This window comes from Thunnus thynnus, chromosome 3 (genome assembly GCF_963924715.1).
Source record: "Thunnus thynnus chromosome 3, fThuThy2.1, whole genome shotgun sequence".
NCBI classification, from domain to species: domain Eukaryota; kingdom Metazoa; phylum Chordata; class Actinopteri; order Scombriformes; family Scombridae; genus Thunnus; species Thunnus thynnus.
The window spans coordinates 23,037,093-23,057,386 of record NC_089519.1 but is presented as its reverse complement, the minus strand read 5'-3'; the positions used below and the strand labels follow the sequence as shown (position 1 = coordinate 23,057,386).

At 38.6% G+C, this 20,294-nt stretch overlaps 1 protein-coding gene across 1 annotated transcript; it reads right to left on the bottom strand.

Moving 5' to 3' along the window:
* Positions 1–7,238: 7,238 nt before the first annotated feature.
* On the bottom strand, positions 7,239–20,240 carry aimp1a (aminoacyl tRNA synthetase complex interacting multifunctional protein 1a). Its single transcript, XM_067584829.1, has 7 exons — positions 20,104–20,240; positions 16,587–16,717; positions 15,850–15,963; positions 13,958–14,119; positions 11,893–12,101; positions 9,501–9,669; positions 7,239–7,548 (listed from the first exon to the last, which is right to left on the bottom strand). Coding segments are annotated over exons 1-7 (954 nt in total). The 5' UTR covers positions 20,106–20,240; the 3' UTR covers positions 7,239–7,381.
* Positions 20,241–20,294: the final 54 nt, after the last annotated feature.

Below are 20,294 nucleotides of genomic sequence, written 5' to 3'. Positions count from 1 at the left end.
TCACTACCATACAGCTAACACATTGTCATACCAAAACAACAGAATAGGTCTATTTCCAGCTTTAGGTCTAGGTTTAGGCACAAAAACCACTTGGTTAGGGTTAGGTTTAGGCACAACCCTAACCCTAACCCTAACCCTTCCTGTGGGGAAAAACCCACCCAAGCCACACAACCAAGTGTCTATCATGGAGAAAGACACTTGATTGGGAACGGGAGACAACCAGTCGCCTCCTGCAGCAAAGGCCACTTTTTGCCAGCCATCCACCCTACAAATGTTCTCCTGATAAGGAAGTCACCTTATATAAACACCACCTGAACAGCGTCACTTCCCCGGGTCATAATTACAATGGCCACTAGATGGTGTAAACGTAAGCATAAGTAGTTTTTTGCAGCCTGAATTTTCGATCTATACTGTCATTTTTTTTGTGAGGATGGGCTAATACAACGCAATGGTCAGGATGACACTATCAGATATTTTAAGCCAGGTTTTATTTGGAATTTGGAAATTATAACATTTTCTCTTGATTGCATTTAGAGCTTTTCAAGCTTTTCCTTTTATTGCATTCACTGCCATGTTGAAACTCCCTGATGATGTTATGGTTACACCAAGGTAGGTATAACATACCATGTTCAATGTTATGATTATTTATGGTAAATTGGTATTTGTTCTCCTGACATCTGGGCGTTTTTGAAAAATCATGACCTCAGTTTTCTTCATATTTATTGCCAGGGCCCAGGGTTCTGATAGTACTATAGAGATAGAGTTAGAGAAACTTCACCTCTCTATCTAGGAGGGAAAGGCCAGGAACAGGACATTGATCCAACTAAATAGCAAGTTCATTTATATACACATGAAATAAAAAAAATCCTCTGGGTGAAGAATTCAGTTTGTTTGTGTCCGATTTTAACAGCACACCTATTTTCCAAATACATTGATTTAACTTGATCATATATTTTGCCCCCTATACCACAATGTAGAAGTCTGTAGTAGAGCCCTTCATGCCAAATAGAGTCAAAAGCTGTCTTGAAATCAATAAAACAAGTGAATATCTTACCACTTTTTGTTTGGTGTACATGTTTGTTAATTAAAGTGTGATTGGTATATACATGGTCAGTGGTTAAGTGTTTTGGGAGGAAGCCAATTGTGAAATCTAGTATTCTTTTATTTAGAATACTATAGAATAATTTACCTAGACAACTGCTAACACAGATGCCACAGTAATGACTAGGGTCTGATTTGTCCCCACTCTTATGATTGGGCGAAATGAGCCCTTTGCACCAGATATCAGGAAAACATCCCGACTGTTATACGATATTGAACAACTTCAACACTGCACCCTGAATCTCTGGGGTGCTGCATTTGAGCATTTCATTTTTAATGCTGTCTGGACCACAAGCTTTCCTTGGCCGGAGAGATTTTGTTTGTGGTCAGTTCTTCCCAAGTAATTTTGAAATCAAGGGGGTTTTTGGTTATCTTTAATTGTTTCTTCTAATGTTTGGAGATTTTCTTTTAAAAATACATTGATCTGAATTGATTAGATTTATTGGCATGTCTTTGTACAGATATTCAAAATGTGCTCTCCAGATGTCACCATTTTGGATGGGTAATGCTTGTGGTTGCTTTGTGTTGAAGTTGTTCCACATATCCCAGAATTGATTTTGATTAATGGCATTCTCAGTATCTTCAAGTTTCATGTGGGTATAATTTTGTTTTTTGTTCCTAATTGTACGTTTTTATTTGCTTAAAATTTCATTGTATCTAATGCGTAAGGCTGGGTTGCTTGGTTGGCGATGTTTTTCATTTGCTATTTTTCTAGGTCTTTTCTGATGGTCTTGCATTCTTGATCAAACCATTTGTCAGCATTTTGCCTTTTAACAGGCTTCCGTTTTTGTTTTATAAGGTCAGCTTTAATAGCTGCCTTATGAAATATCATATTGATGGCCTTGTTAATGGCCATCTCTGGTAGGGACATATTGATTTTGGTCATATATTGATTTGTCATTCATCAGATCAGGTGAGTTCAAGGCCATGATGAATTTATCTCCACTGTCTGGGGCCCCATCTGTAACTAGGATTTAATTTATACAGTTTACTGGGTTTCGTTTTTGTGTCACTCATTTGACCTGAGAGTTTAAAGAACACATTTATTTGGTTGTGGTCTGAACTGCCACTTTGATTTACTTCATAATCAAGGTTGTTCTGATGGGTGATGGTTGGTGTGGTAAATAGGGGAGACTGGTTGTTGCCCTGTGTGTCAATGACATTACGTTCAATTCCTGTTCATCCATTCAGATCTCCAGTTAGAAGCATGTTTCCCTGGGCTTGGAACTAGCCGATTTCTGAAGTTGAGTTGAGTTTCAAAAATGTCTTCTTCAAAATAAGGAGAATCTACTAGGGGTGTATAAATAGCATGGAGATATAGATCCCTACTGGCCTGCTCCACCATCTTCCTCACTGCCTCAGCAATGTCCTTACAGAGGCTGTGCAGGTCATTTGTTCCTGTGTGGATCACCAGGCATTGGGGGCTCCTAAGGATCTCCTTTTTCAACAGCTTCATTGCATGCCCTGTGGTGCTGCAGCATTTAGACAGCACTTTCTAACCAGGAAAAAGTTTGTTTGTCTCCGAGAATTTTCAGAGTTAGCCAGCAGGACCACTTGTGGGGCTTATGTTTCAGGCTTGAGTGGAGGGAAGCTGGGATGGGCAGAGGTGACTGTTGGCAGCTGGCTGTATCAGGAGGGGCCAGGGTGTTGTTGGACTGGGTGCAGAACAGAGAGGGTGGGACAGAGACAAGGCAGGCGTTTGGGACACTAGCAAGGAGAGTCTGTGTCTCTGTATGTGTCATTGTGGGGACTGATGAAAGTTGATCTGTCAGGCGTTGGACTTGACTGGTGAATCTCCTTTCTCTATTCTCAGCATCCTCCTTCATTTTGGCTAATTGAGCACAGAGCACACACGCTCTGCTCTCTCTGGTCAAACTGGGGAGGAGGGGCCAACTTTAAATACTCTGTTTTTGACAAATCCTGCATAGAATACCTTTAAGGACTTTAAAAAACAAAACAAATTAAGCTCTTTGCCCTTTTAATACCAATCCATTATACAATATCACATTTGTCAAGTTTCAAATTAATATGGCTCAAAGTGTATCTGTTTGGATAAATATCTAAATATTATTTGTCTGAAATGGCACACAATGTATTCAAACAACAAAAATTGTATAGGAATGATCCAAAAAGGCTACAGTAAACAGCTACTGTACAATAATAAACTGCAGTATACTTTAACTAATCCTGTGTCTTTGTCACAGTGGTGCATATACTGAAAACATGAGGCTCCTGTTGATCCATCAGTTCAAGTCAACTTGCAGGGGGGATTTCATTGCTACACAACAAACACAATGAAATGGATAAGCAGCTAATACATCATTTTTGAAAATAAGGTTGAGAAATGTTATTGTAAAAAAAAACAAAAAACAAAAAAACAATAACACATTTATCAATTTGACAAGGACTCTCCACACATCCAAAGGGTCTTGAAGTAATCAAGAAACACACAATGTCTTGATTCACACCGAATCAGATCTTGCAATACTGTAATGCAAATCATACTGTCCGATATGAATGATGACTTTTATCCCAGAGGTTTGCATTTCTTCATAAAGACCTGTCATAGTTTGACTTTTACGCCTTGCCACAAACTGACTACTTGGCCTAAGAAATAAGAAAAATATTCCTCATGGCCCCTGTTGTTTGATGATTTTCTGGCTGTTGGGTCACTGTTTTATGGAACAAACATTTGAACCCAAAGTTTGGAAACATTTGTATTACATTTGACTGTTAGTCATAGTTACCAACACACCAAATCCTGTTTTCAGATGAGTGAGTTAAGCTTTATCACATCAAAAGAGATGTTTGGGTTTTTTCCAAAATTGTTTCTCCTTTTCTTCATATTCAGTCATTTCTGGATGTGCTGCATTATCTGTATGGGTCTACCTCTATACAGGCCTGATAAAATAATCGTTTTTCCTGCTCAGGTCATGTTGAGGACACAATAACTTGGAGGATAAAGAAGGTGGTGGGAATGATGAAGCAGCAACACCTACCTATGTCTTCTTCATTTCAGTTTGGTGTTGAAATCTAAACGTAAAAAATGTTTGGGGATTACTCTGAGGATAGTGGCAGCCGGACAAGGCAGGTGCAAAGGCATTACTTTGATGTATAGCTTGACATAGAACGTATGCAATGTGTGAACCAATTATTTGTGAATTTAGTATTTATGGCCCCAATTACTGCCTCACATTACTACCTCAAGACCAGAGTGGCCCACTAGTGAGTCAACACTTATGATGCTGGATCTTGATAGAGAAATAGAAATTTACAGATCAGGATAACTCTGGTAATAACCTACAGTCAGTTATGGATGAGGAATGTGCAGATATTATGTTAACAAGAATAAGTAACTGCATAACAGAGTGTACACCAGTTGATGCTGAAACTTCAATTAGGAAACGTGTGGTCTGTAAATGTCTGACTCAAAATATCTTGGAGTGAGCTTTCTCTGAGGTTGCAACACTCCTTGTGGTCATAGAAAACCAAGAAAGATCACTGTGGTCTAAGTGAGAATAAGCTTTACCAGAGGTCACTTGCTAGAGCTGTCTGTGTCATCTAAACCCAGAGAGGTTTTCCTAACTGTCCTGAAAGGACAGATAACATATTTTAAAAGCACATAACCAACATAGGACACTGTTTAATAGACAATCAGGCAGGTGCTTGAGCAGTAGTTGGACACTTTTTGTGTGGTGCAACAAAAGTATGTTTATGTCCTAATCTACGTTAGAAGGGTAAAGACAGTGCCACTGAAGTTAAGCTCCCACAACTAAGCCCAGCTTATATATTCCATTTGCAACATCTGCAGTTTGAGAACTGTAGTTCTTGTCCATATATACTGTGACAACTATAGGCAAGAACAATAACAGCAGCAGCAACAGTTTAGACCTATGTGTACCATCTACAGGCAAGGAGTCATAGTTCAACCTGCAGGCAAGGTTGAGGTTTTCAATTTCTCTGGAAAAGCAGTATTCATATTTGCTCCCTGGAGTGGCCCATCCCTGCTACTGTACCTTGACTTCTTCTTCTGTCTGTTTGGCTACGTTCACAGTACATGCTGAAGTGGCTCAAATCCAATTTGTTTTTGCTTCTGAGTGACTCAGTTCTGATTTTTTCACGGAAGTGTGAACAATCCAAATCAGACGCACAGAGGAGAGCAACGACAGTGACAGAGATCAATGGAGAGACGAGGAAGTTTCAAATTTGTTGGACATTTATGGAGAAGCTTCTATTCAAGCCATACGCATGGAGCTCTCATTTCAGTTAAATCTGTGCATGCATGACAGTCTAAGACCTCAACAGTGTTCACTTACAAACATGAATGTGAACCGTCAAAATCGATCTGACTAAAAAATCAGAACTGAGCATTAAAGGTGCAGTGTGTGACCAAATGAAAAACATGAAAGGCCCCATCTAGAGCCAGTGTTCGGTTTTTCCATTCTGGGCTACTGTAGAAACATGGCAGTGCAACAAGACAGGCTCCATGGAAGAGGACCCGTCCCCTATGTAGATATAAAGGGATCATTCTAAGGTAACAAAAATACAATTTTTATTTTTAGGTGATTATACACTTATTAAAACATACTTAATGAATACTAAATTCCATTTCTGTCAAGTCCATTCCACTAGATGCCACTAAATTCTACACACTGCATATTTAGGGCCTGTAATGTGACTGTAGCCTATGACACAGACAGTGAGTACTATGGGCATCAACTGAAGCAATATGGCTAGTGTGCATTGCACTTAAGCATCACTTATTTATGACTTGTTTCAAAACACTTGTGTTTTATCTTTGAATATGTGACATCTAACTAGTCATTAAAGTTATAATCTTGAAGATTCTCATTTAAATAAATGTCTGTTCAGTCACTATTGCCAAATGAGGTAATACAATGGTGACTGAGCCTATGGCCCACTGATGAAAGCTCTTTCATTTGCAGTATTATGATCATTACGAACCACGTGTTGGTGGCGACTTTCTTCCCATGCAGTCAAATAACAAGCAGCACAGTTGGTGACATGTTTTCCATCACCCCGTGGTTGATCCGCCAGAGAGGGTTGGCGTACCTAACGCTACAAACTCACTCTTCAATTTGCTTGCACTAGCATGATGTCACACAGTGACACTGGTTGGGTCGCTGGGAGTAAGGTCGACTGAGGTCCAAAAACACACTTGCAATTACCACTTAACCCCATATGGTGCCACCAAAGAGAAGGAAATGGAGATCTTTGAGATTGCTACTTTAAGGTGTTGAATTGTTGGTGCTGTTCCTTTACAATCCTGTAGGATGCACACTTCTTGTGGAGACTTTGTAGCTACTAAATGTCAAGTTGAGTTCGTAAGTTACAGTTCAAGCCAGTTCTAAGGCATTTCTCATTAACAAAAGCATCTATAGTACTAGTATGCAATACGTTTTGATTTAGAACCTTTTTCCCTCCATTATACAAAACAGATCTAAGAAAAAGGTGCAGTTGAACATGAGAATATACAAAATTTTCTGAGTACTACGGTAAGCGTGAGTCTGCACGATAGTCTGCTTTGACCCATGACAAATGCTTTTGCAGTGTGGATGGCCTTAATTACTGTTAATGTAACGTTAGAGGCTCTGGTGCACAGCTCACTGTCTGTTTCTTCTGTGTAGTTTGATACTTCCGGACGTGGGTAGCCTTTTTCTTTCAAGGGGACAATAAAACAAAGCACATGGCACCGGCATCACAGAGCCAAGATTGAAATAATGACAGTGGGCTCAGAGATTGGAGCACTGGGGCTGAGTACCATCTAAATAGCCTCTGCAAAGAGCTTGTGAACCTGATCTGTTTTTGTTGCCGCTTTGTAGTACAACATCCCTGTTTCATCTCCTGCTCATTAAAATACCCAAAACTAGATGAAGTGGAAACCAATGATGCTCGCTCAAGCCCCGTACAGTATGTCTTAAAGAGTTATAACCTCAAAGTCAAAGCACAATCAAGCTAATGTGCCACAGGACAAAAGACAGAGCTGGGAATTAAAGCATAATCACAGTTGTGTTGATTAACCACACCTTTTAGACCATGACTGTCTATTTAAGAGGTCAAACAGGAACTGACTGTCACAGGACAGATTCTAAGTACACACTTAAAAAGGATATAGATCATTTTTAAAACCCTTTATTGAACATCTCATGGCATTTACTTTCATTTATCACCATCCCTTTTCTCAACAGCATCGCGGTCATCACTGAGGGTGATTGCCAAGTAAAGTAAACACTGAGCTATTTCAGGCAGCCCTGTTATTTTATTTGATTCCACTGTTGCTCATGGTTTGGGCTTTGCACACTCCCTTGCCGACGACTTCAAAGGCAGCTCCCTTGTAGGTTGCGACACACTGGTCATCTGTGCGTAGGTCTGGCTGAATCTGTTCCCACACCTTCTTTTTGGGGTTCAGCTCTTTGTCTGGTTCACCTGCAATCAAGACATCAGTTTCATACATTAGAAACCTCCTCTGTTCTCAACTTGGCCATCACACATGCAGGATTTATGGATCCAGGGCTGATATTTTATGAACTTTTTTGTGGTATGTCATGTCCTTGCATAACCTATTCAAACACTGTTTTAATATATTCAAGCTAAGACACATTGATAGATGACTTTAAACTTTCCTTTATGGATTTTTCATATTCAACATGCACTGATACAATCTGTGTAATAAGCTGAGTCCAATAAAAATTGTGAGCAAATGACCAACCATTATATCCCTGATTTATCAAGACAATTCTACTTTTATGTCTCCCAATAGTCTGACTTTCTATCATGTTCTATTAGAAACTGAGCTTTTTAAAACTGCCATTTCTTCTCAACTATAATTCGAAACATCTCAACCAAACTTCTCAGAATCAAAATATGCTTCCAGGGGAAACAATTAAAGGAGAGTCTCATTTCGTGATGGCTTTGTTTTGATGTTGCTTGGCATTTGTAAAAATTCATTGCCGGTACTGGCTGGCTTCTGTCTGGTGTCGACGTTTTCCTCTCTACACAAGCATCTCAGGGTATGAGGACACAAATGTGTTTCATTTCCCAAGGCTGTGATTTGTGCTGGTTTACAACCCAAGAGTGGCAACAATCAGTTTTGATCAGAAGCGTGAAAGAGGTTTTGATGAGCAACTTGCACACACTCTTAAGTTCAAGCAGACAAACTGGGCCCCATTAGTTGGGGAAATGTGAGCAATTACAGCCATGTACTCACACCAGCAGCAGATTGGCTGCAATTGAATCTGTACTATGGGGCTTGGTAGGAGAAAAGGGGAAACTCTGACAAAGACAAAAACGACTTTCACCTCTTATTTTCCATTATATGTACTTCAGAAGACAGCCTCAAGTTTTACTGTACTGTTGTTAACAAACAAGAACTCTACACCATTTCAAGTCATCAACCAATCCCGTCTTTGCTTTAGTCCTCCAATCCTTCTGTTTTCAGAGGGTGGTTTGAATATGACTATTTAATGTAGAATCCATAAAAATTATGGCCAAAGGGATTCCTCTTGAATCAAAGAGCTTTAGGAGAGGCTGGGACATGTGTACAACAGGGATAAAAGCCTCAGCTCATGCTGGGCTGCGTGTATTTGTAACCGCGTATCCACTTTCATCGTATCCTCCTCCTCCCATTTTTCAATGGGAATTCCCAAATTGGTTATTGTTCTAAAAAGAATACAAGAACAAGACAATCCTTCTCTCACCAATATTCAGCTTTGTAAACTGTCAGCATATATCTGAATATAAGAGAGACTTCATTCATGACCACACTGGCCTGTTTTGTCCCCCCCCCCCTTTTTTTTTTTTTTTAATTTCAGGCCACATTCATTAGAGACTCCATTTGGAATACATCACAAGAGGACCTTGACTCTCCTACGGTCTAGGTGATGTGTTAATTGATTAGAAATTGGGTTCACATGTTCTTTTCTAAACTCATTTTATTTGGCTAAACTTAACAGGACACTTATCTTTCCAAATTTCTAGGGGAAAAAAAAGTAGGTTACATTCTTAGCAAGATGTTGATTAGCCTGTCAAATCAGCAGTCACAGGCCATTTAGCCACCACCAAACAGAACACCTCTGATGAGAACTTTCATTGGGGTCTGAGAAAGCATCCTGATTGGTGTCTTCAGAGTGAATGTTGAAACTGCCATGTTGTTTCTGGCAGAGAGAGGGCTCAACGACACCCTTCATTTCCTTAAGACAGAGGCATTCTGTGGATTCTAGGCTGGAAAATTCTTTCAGTAGACTCAATCCAATGACAAACATTGATAGTCACTCACTGATGAGCAAGTACTGGTTGGAAATCTGTTGTTACGTTCAAGCTTTATGCTAATAATTAATCTGTTTTTGATGGGTAATCTCCACTGTTAAGGGTATTAGTACCTGGGAAGCCCTGGAAAGTGACTCTGTCCCCTGGTGCTGCTCCACTCGGGGGGTCAAGGATTTCAACTTTGTCTGGTGAGCTGGCACACATGACCATAGCCTGGGACACAACTCCTCTCATCTTGGCTGGCTTCAGGTTACACAGCAGAACTGCCATGCGGTTCTGCATCTGCATGGGGGACAGAAGATCAAATACATTTTTAAAGCCCATATACCCTTGACAATACAGAAAAAAAACAAATTATATCCGTTTTACATAAGGAAAAAAACAAAACACCTTCAACATATGTGGTCTATTTGAGCACAGGACTGAACATTTCATAATCCAATATAAACAATAATGCCAATTCCAATCTCTTAATTTAAAATTACTGTGTCCGAGGGTTTATGGCTTGTTTGCCTCATTTCATAAACCAAAGGGAGCAAACAGGAAACATCAGACATTTGAGCTCAGAGACCTCTGTGGCTTACCAAAATTTAAAAGAAGACCAGAGGCCGTTTCTGCCAAAAGCTGAACAGAAATAAAATCCAGCACTCCATGACATGATGCATGCCAGATTTTAGAAAATACACATACAAGTACCCTTCAGTGAAGGACATCCTTCAAGAAATTGCTACATAAATCTAAAATCACTCATTTTGGTTTGACAGAGTTTTGGTGGCAGATTTAATTTTTCACCTCAGTTCTGGCAAGCCGGGAATAGTAAGTGAATGTTCTGTAACAGTATTTACAAAACAGACTGTTGACTTTAGCAATATTTTATGTGCACTGCAGACATTAAGCCTTCTTAATGGTGCCTATTATTTATTATAGCATAACAGTCACTAAAGAGTCCTGCCATAAAACCCATAATGCATCTTGTCAGATATTTCACTCCTGCTTGCTTGACAGAAACAGGTAATGGCTCATAAATAAGACAGTTAGCAAGAAAGTCAGAAAAAAAATTGATGTGTTTAATGGACTGATACAGAAAGAAAAAAAAAAAGGCAGCAGTAGCTTCAGGAGAAGTGCATTAAACTAGGTTTATGTTCGACGCAGCATCCCGGTGTGATGGTGTGCATGCCAAAAATGACGTTATGGCGTCTTTTGCATCAAATGTGAAGGCACCGCAAGTTGTCGCAGCACTTTGTCATGCACCTCTGAATTACTGTAACTGGGCGTGCACTGCTGAGAGGAACTTCCCATAGGAATAAAACAGAGACAGCTGCTCTTTTCTATATAGTCTTCTTTGTATTTTTGATTTACATGTGTGCAAACGATACAAAAATGTGTGTGTATATTTGAAAAGTTTTTGTTATTTATGTTTGTGTGTGATTTATTTCACAAAACAAAAAAAAAAGAAACACTAGTTCAAAGAGCCTCTCCTAATGGCTGTGCCCAGCAAAATGAAAAAAAAAGAATTACACAACATTACTTTATCAGCATATTTGTGCAGTAGCAAATTAAAATATATAAATGACAATTCACCGCAATGTCATTCCCATAGAGCTACTACCATGAGCTTTAAATCATGAGGTTCTATCTGACTTTTTTTTTCTCGTCAAAATCGATTTCTCTAAAGATTTATGACCATTTGAATGTGGAATTATGCTAGTGAGTTGATATATTTAAAAAGGCACAATATTTGTTTGTATATTTAAGTTACATGTCACATTTTGAAGCTCAGAATGTAAGAACTTTACTCAGATGGACCTTGAAAATCCTAAGGATAATGACGTTCTTCTGGTAACACTCGTTGACTTCTTGCTTATTCACAGAATATTTTGTTTGTACGCCCCCTGGTGTTTCGGAGAACACTGCAACGAACAACACGTTGAGCATAAAGAGTATAAATGCCTCTGTGCATACTTGTAGCTTGCCTGGGCCACGTTGTCTCGCGCACGTATAAACAAGGCTTTGGGAAGTCTATGCTGCCTTTTTAACTTCAGTTAGAGAGCACTAAATGCTACTAAATGCCATTGCTTCAACAGTTTTCAATTTGCTCTTGTCTAAACTCTTCGTTTAGTGCTTTTCCTTTGGATGAAAATACTCTATAGAAATGAATTTGCTTCAGGAGCAAATCATTATTCAAAAGCAAAACGAACACCAATATTCTGTAGAGACCTTGAATGATCAACATAAAATGTTGAGTTGCAAAGGAGAACCATCAGCACCTACAGACTTGCAGTTGGGGGCCTGATGTGTTCAATGATCTTCAGCTTAGATCAGAACTATGGGGATGAGTATAACGGTATTAGTTTCCAACTGAGGAGACACAAAGTAAATAATCTATTGTACATGAATCTCTACATACATTCTGAAAAATTCTTCTGAGGTAGCCATTTCATTAGTTTTCAAAGTTATGTGACCCAACTTCTATTAATCACTTCTAAAAGAGTAATAACACTGTACCTGGTCCAGAGGTATGTGCTTGACCAGCCCGCTGACCACAGTTCTGGGAGCAGCCTCTCCTACATCAACCTGCTCCACATAGAGACTGTCTGCATCGGGGTGCTTCTGGGCCGTGACTATGCGTCCAATACGCAGGTCCAGACGAGACACGTCCACCTTGGCATCCTCTTGGCTCTGGGCTCCCTGCTTCTTCTCCGCTTTCTCTCCTCCTGGCATCAAAGAAAAGCAAATACTGTTACACTAACAGTGTGCACAAACACACTTTGTCTCGGAACATTTCAGCCCCCTAATTTTCTCTATGTGAATGAAAGTCAGATATGACAATTTGGTTGTGTGCATTTTCAGCACAGAACGTCAGACAGTAGCTATTCATCATGCGTTAGGGAAAAGCTTTGCTGAAGAGACGCATCTGTGAGAGTTTTCATGGTATTATACTAAATGTGCATGATATTATAGGAAATGTTTGTTTAAAAGCATTGAGCATATTTCAGCCCGCTGGTGTATTTCCAAGGGAAATTATAAAAAACAAATCATAGTTCAAACAATACTGGGCATCTGTCTGGAATCTGATTTAATTCCCTCCCAAAAACTAAAACAAAGTCCGCCAATGCCAGGGCTCAGGGCAGCATGCATTCCATGTGATACATAAATAAAAAAAATTAAGGAATTACTTTTTTATGTCTTCCCTGAGATGTGAAGAACATACCTTGAGTAAATGGCAATACCAATACCCCACTTTTGGCTGAAGGTGAGTGTTACATGATCCAATGACATAGCAGAATAGCAGATGCTTCCTCTGCGAGACAAAGTGCCTTTCACTCGCCTGCTTTTTTGCACACATTCATTCCAGTGGGTTGCACTGATCAAATGATCGCACAGTCTTTAATCATTCCTCTGAGCCCACACCAGCTCTGAAGAATATGAATTCCAACCTCTGCTTTTGATATTCAACATTTCTCCCCTGTGTAATCTGTGCTCTGCTGTGATGACAACGCAGCGACGGAACATTAACAGGACTCCACCGAGGTTGCAGATGGTTTCGCAGACTAACAAGATTTGACTGTTTGGATGAGGTGGGAACACAGCTACATCCAACCCTGAAGTAACAAACAATTAAACATGTACAACAGCTTATCAAGGGGAAGAGGTATCTCTCACCAACTGCTCTGCTCTCTGACATCTGGACGTGAGAAATGCCAGACACGCCAGTGAATTTGCAGTGTCTCGGGACTTTTGCTTCCTCTTTGCTAATTATAACCCCATAAACACACCCAATGCTGATTATTCCCTATCGACGCCTGACTAATTACTCAAGATAGCTTTTTGCTGAAACAGAACAAAATATTTGTGTGACTTATTGCTAATCAACTGAAATTCTGTGGCAGGAATTTTCTTGTTCTGCATTCTAAATTTATTACGAATGTAGAACAGTTTAACTCAATTAAATTCATTACATGGGGATACTTTGGTTGAATGATAGTCCTTAGGGTTACGCACAGCCACAAAACATTAACATTAAGTCATTCTCAAATTGGCTTCAATTATAGGTGACACTAGACAAGGACATCTTATCACAAATGCGACACGAATTTATCAATCATAAAATTCCATGACAGATGAGGCTTCACAAAACATTTCAATGTTCTACAATCCAGTAAGGCCCAGAGTGTAGACTTGGATCTACTAAAAGACAATAGTGTCTTACATCCCTTAACACCTGGTTAGAAATTTAGATGTTAGGAAAGAAGATCAAATGACCTTTAATGAACAGAGTGCTGAATCCAGCCAACTGCTGTAAGTCACTGGGCTTTAAATAAGACCTTTAGTTAAAAAACAAACAAAAAAAAATTAAAAAGACCAAATAAATCCCAGAGTGGTGAGAGGTGAGTGTCACTTTTACTAGCTTTAATATGGCCCCACTAGCAAACTGAAAAGGAAATATCTGGCACACATATTGTTATGTGACATATCTTAATTTCAGTTTCTAAAACCGTTTTATTGGATGTTAAAACTTCAAAAGGATTCATAATAAAATAATGCAATGTGCCGTGCTTTTCTCTCCAACCTTTTTTCTCAGGCTTCTTCTTTTTACTGTCATCTTTGGGAGGAGGGCTCTGGACAGCAGCAGCAGGGGAGGCAGAGGGTGCTGGACCAGAGGGTTTAGGAGGGGTGGGCTTCGAATTGCACTCAACACTGGCTTCAGCTGATGGCATGGCCACCTCTCGCACTGCAGGGAGAACCCAGACAAAAAGGTCAGTACAAAAAAAGCATTAAGTCGTGGCTCATATTTACTATCTTTATCTCAAGTATTTCTGACAACTGATATCTCTGCACACACATAGTTTCCCATATGTTGTGTGCAGCACTGCAGTGAAAGAGTTCATTTACATTACAAACACACACAGTACACTACTCCTACTCCTTAGTTGTCCCTTTTCACGCACAGAGCTGGTTGCATCAACATGATACAATGAAATGATACAGAGGGAGCTTTATTTACACACCCGGAGGGAGGACTGCTTTCCTGATGCAAACAGTTTTGATGGGAAAATGACAGTGTCCAAGTTGATGGAAACAAGAAAATAGAGCCATAAAGCAGGGAACAATGTCCTACAATAACTCTCCAGAAAAAAATAACCCATCATTTAAGGCGCCTCATGTTTGAATTCCTACAAAATGTCTGACAAACATTGGTCTGCACGCACACCACCGTCACCATAATGCTTTTAATTACCTTAATTCTATGTTAGGACCTGAGATCAGGACCTTTCCGGTTTACCTTGGAATTACAGGCAATAAACTCTTAAAACCCTTGACATTGCCTTTAAAACATTTCTCAAGGTTTTTACATTTAGAAAATCTTTTTCCACACTGTAAAACAATATTACTTATGATACTTAAATTGAGTGAAATATTCAACCCTGAGATGACCTGTTTTTCATGGCTGCACCATTGCAACAAATGGAATTATTCTAGATGTCTTGGGTATTGATTTATGCACATTTCCCAAAACTAAGCCTGACATATTAGGTATCTCTGGAAACATCAGGGTATTGCCTAGAACATTAAATTAAAACAGCACTGATCAATATCATTATATTAATGATGAATCAAATGACTATGACTAATGTGGCTCGAAGTAAAAAAATCCAGTTATCACTGGACTCATGTCTACAGAACGTTTAAGCACTTTTTTGGGCTGTTGTCTTGGTTTTCTGGTCCACAATTTCAGTTCTAAACCATTTTTTTTTTCATCTGAAAAACAAGTAATGTTTTTTTCCTCAAGGCACTATTATAGTCGCGTTCAATAGTCTGTTTATCACATCTCAATAACAAATCAGCAAAGCCAACTGAAATTCCTCTTGCAAAAAGGGTCATATTTATCCATGTTTTGATTAAGCTATTTTATGCCACCTTAAAGCCATTGAAATGAAACCCACAAAATAAACATCACAATTAGATACAATATGTGGAAAAACATAGTCCCGAGTGTATTGGAATGCATTCCTTCATCGTTCCAACACTAACATATTGAGTTTTTTGAACAAGGTTAAATTACTTATTTCTTCTCGTCCCCCCTTTATTTCTGCAGCGTCTTTCTGGAAAACATTAAATGTTTGTTAATGATCTGAGCTTCTTGCCCATGAATGTCAACGTATGTCAGACACACAATAGCTGACAGACATATTGCCCCATCACTTTGATTCTTTAAGCGTGACGGTTGTTTATAATAAAAACAAAAAAGATCTGCTTATAGTGGGCTGAGGCGAGAATGCACAAGATGTTATCTTGACAGTACAAACCAAACAATGCTCTAATGAGCTACAACTGACATCAAATGTTCCCCAAGTCAGGCACACACAACTGCTTCTATAACGAGATATAAAGGATAACAACATCTTCTTCAAGACAAACAAACTGTGTCTGCGTTTTTGCTGGGAATCAAACTCAACATACCTCCCCTCCTCTTCTCTTTCTCCAGCAGCTGTTTTTTCAGTTCCTCGATGTCATTCTTCAATTTGGCATTCTCCACCATCAGTTTCTTCTCTTCTCTGACACTGGCCTGGACAACTGCAACGAGGCAAATTCCTGTTACCGCTCAGCACGAGAATGAAATTTCACCATCCCACAGGACATTTCAAGAACAGTTGCTTCACTAGTACAAATATACTGTTGATTGAAATATGGTGATTACTGAAATCAATATTGTTCCCTGTTTTGGAGTTACAGAAAAAATATTGTCCACTACTCAAATTTTCCAGTTTAGAAATAGTCTAACACAGTGTTAAATTACAGTAAAACACACTTGATTTAATAATTGACAGTAATAGATAAAGGAAAAACAATACTTATTAATTCCAGATAATGTCATATGACCTTACATGACGCCTCAAATTTCATAAAGCTGTGAGTGGTCCTACAAGAATTTTACTCTTTATATTATGAGATTGTGAATCATGTATGGAAAGAGCCGTTCAGCCAAAGAGTGTGTCAGTCAGTACAGTCAGCATATATCATGTACTACACTTGAATACAGCATAAGGCCTTTTTGCATAGAAATGTAGCCTGCCTAGAAAAAAAAATGTAAACTTACATATGCTTAAGATTATAAGTACGTAAGATTATGCTCATTATAAATTGGCCCATACAATTTCCTATGTATAAGCATTTTAGTGTGTGGTGTCCTTATTTACTGGCTTTCTCCTTGAGCAGCTGGACTTGCTGTTTGAGGTACTCTATGATCTGGTCAGCCTCAGCTGCTCGCTGCTCCAGCCTCAACAAAGGATTGTGACTTGACATCTTGAGCAAGGAGCGAGCTACAAACCTAAAAAAACAAAATAGAAATACAGCCATCACAACACTTCAAAATGCTACAAGAAACAGAGAAGAAATTAGGGCTGAGCAAAATACTGATTTGATTATATTCCAATAGGGCTTACTGTCATTATTGCTTATTTACTTGATGAAACGATTACTCATCTGGTCTATAAAATTTCATAAAATGCTTTGTTTCCCAAAGCCTGAAATGCAACCTTAAATGTCAACAACAAAAACTGAACATTGCAATTTCCACAAAGGTGATATGTGTTGCAGGGCTGCACTGCATTGTACAGGAATTTCCTTTTTTATATAATATATCATAATACTGTGTTTTAACCACTTCATTAATAAATACTGTAAAACAGAAAATATGGAGCTGTGGCTGCAATATGTCTGTCAGAACACTCACAATCTCATTTCTTCCACAATGTGCAACCCCAGTAGGTATAAACCATGTGCTAATGGGATTGACTACTATATTTTGGCTAGGTACCAAAAAAGACAAAATCTGACTTCTGTCCACAAGATATGCAGAGAAATATTCACAATGTGTTTATATTGTTTATATCCATAAGTATGACAATTAATCACCAAATCCTGATTCCAAACTTCAGATTCTAAAGATTTTTTCTGCATCTCAGGGTATAAAAACCTCAAAAAGCCCTGAGCTGCAGGTCAACTTAGCAAGGCCAAATTCTCCAATGAATTCCTATCTGCCTTTGTAAGTAACAAGTAGTGAAATTACATTCAATAGGTTATCCTCTAAGTCACACTTTGCACCTAAGCCGCTCTTTTGCCACTAAACAAAAATACAGTTGGACACCAGTTTGACTTTGGGGTGATGTCCCTTTATCACATTGAGCTCTGCAAATTACTTTTTGAAGAAAGAGGAAAAGAAGGATTTTTACAAGGCTGAGGCATGGAGAAGAAAACTTCTTTCACATATTACAGGGAGGTGCTGGAAAACAACAGCTGGCCTAAGATGAAAACAAAATGTTGGGGGATGAGGAAATTAGAAACACAAAAGAGCTGGAGTTGATAAAATCAAGGATCAAAGCATTGTTTTTTGAGAAACTGAATTGATTTAACAGGACCAGTGGTCGAGTAATAACAAGAGCCACAAAATGGCTGATCTTATTTGGATAACCTTTGAAAATGGGTCTTTGGGCTGAGGTATTGTCCCCAACATAAAGACATGAAGAGGTCATTTCAGCTTTGGATTTTAAATAGAATAGCCAAAGGTATTAAAAAAGTGATGTGGGATGTCACGGAGGGAAATAAAAATCACAACCACTTATATTCCAGAGGGCATAGTCTTTCAACCCTCCTTATTTACCTGTCTTCACTGTATGGAAATTAAAATATCTTTTATTCATCTCCTGGTGTGTAACTATATAAAGTTGGCAGTCACCCCATAGATGGGGTACAGCTGGTCGAGGCATGTGACTATATCCACTCTTATCACTCTCCTAAAAATAGACATGACTGGTTTGCTTAGTCATACAGTTCTCATTAGTTCACACATTTCATGTCTATACATTTTCAAATAAAAAAAAAAATCAAAGATGATCCTGCATAGCAATGCACAGGCTACACAGGTGGTTTGAATCAAATCAGTAAATCAGTTACATTTAACCATCAGCTTTCTCTGGTATGGTGGTGTGTGAGCAGACTTACTAGAATACAAGTGTTTTCTCTTTTCATGCTTCATTCCCACAGTAAAAATATACTGCAGCAGGAGAATACTTCCCTATCTGTCTGACAACCAGACCATTATGAAGGAAACAAGAGTGCAGCATGCCAGCACCACCTCAAGGTATCAGAAGGACCTACACCTTTTAATTAGAGATACATAGCCTTCAGCAGTTTATACAGTCATGTGTTTTTGACTTACACATATTAGCCCTTAAAAGGTGCTGTGTGTAAGATTTAATGGCATCGGGTGGTGAGGTTACAGATTGCAAACAACTAAATTCCCCTCCCAAGCATGTAGGAGAACCTGTGGTGGCTGCAAAACTCGTGAAAAATGCAAAAGGCCCTTTTTAGAGCCACTGTTTGGTTTGTCTGTTCTGTGCTATTGTAGAAACATGGTGATGCAACATGGTGGCCTCCATGGAAGGGGACTGACTCCCTATGGAGAAGGGCGATTCTTATTCTCAGGTGATTATACACAAATTAAAACATACTTATGAATATTATATTCCATTTCTGGCAAGTCTGTTCCGATAGATATCACTAAATCTTACATACTGGTCCTTTAATGGGATAAAGTAGAATGATGATTAAGAAACACTTCTTAGTGTTTGACAATGTGTTGAGAAGTTTGATTTATTACTTTTTTTTTTTTACCTATACTCAAAGGCTTATTGATTAAATCAGTTAAAATATGGTGCAATGCTGAGAATATAGATGACCTCATGTTCAGAACTGACGACAGTATAACCCCTAAACACAAATTATTCACATCTAAATAGAAAACACTTGAAGGCTTGACAGTGCAGAAATACTAAGACTCTCGTCCATGAGTGGGGTTGCATTCATCAATTGTCTTCATTTTTGAGTATTTTTCCTCCCAAATCTGTTTAATTGTTAAGATGATAAAATGTCAAAACATAATGTCTATCAAGCACCTCATCATATTGTATATTTTGTCAAATGAGCTGCCAACATCCAAAAGTATTCAGTTTGCAAGAGAGCTGAAAGGATTGGTTGATTAATTGATCAGTCACGGACAGCAAATGTCCTGATATTTATTTTGATATTTAGTTGTCATCATATAACATTATCAAACGTGCAGGTTATAGCATTTTGAGGGTAAGTGTAATTATCCGATTCATATATGATGCTTTGTAAATTATTTGGTTCTCAAATGTCAAGATTTACTCTGAATCGAATAGCTTTGGGCGTTTGGATTACTATTTTAGGACATGCATGGACATCTTTGCTACAGATTAATATAATAATAATAATAATAATAATAATAATAATAATAATAATAATAATAATAATAACAATAATAATAATTTAGAATGACAAATTAGCTCTAGCTAACGTCAGACAATAAAACCGAAGATCGAATCGCAAATTACAATAACTAATCAAATAAACATAATATTTTTTTTTAGTGAGGTAGTACTAATCAATACATTTGAATTACTGACTTCAGTGGAAAATATGTACACTTTGCATTTACGTTGCTCCAGTTAAATCAGTAAGCTACAGTATAGAATTGAAGTAGTAACTTCGACTAACGTTACACTGCTCTTGACTTCAGGCTAACTGACACGTAGCTAGACGGTCAGTTGGACGTTACTGGCACGTTGAGATTCAAATACAACATAAGCTATAATGTAAAACAGTGAGATATAACACAGGTTTTTAAAGACTTACATGGACTCTGTTCACTAACCCCAACACGTTGCAGCAAGAGCTGGGGGCTTGACAGCTGCAAGCCTTGATAACGTTAGCTTATTTAGCAGCTAGCCGCACACAGGCTGAATTAGGCCCCCAGCGGGTAGATCTCTGCACCATCCGGATACGACACAGAGCTCTACGCTTGCGTTGACGTATGTTCTACAGAT

What these genes read in the sequence shown, in the direction of transcription:
- aimp1a (XM_067584829.1), bottom strand. An exon ending in GAAAGAGAAGAGGAGGGGAG is followed by an intron (nt 14,120 to 15,849) that starts GTATGTTGAGTT and finishes TTCTCCCTGCAG; the next exon opens with TGCGAGAGGTGGCCATGCCA. An exon ending in CACTTTCCAGGGCTTCCCAG is followed by an intron (nt 7,549 to 9,500) that starts GTACTAATACCC and finishes TCTTGATTGCAG; the next exon opens with GTGAACCAGACAAAGAGCTG.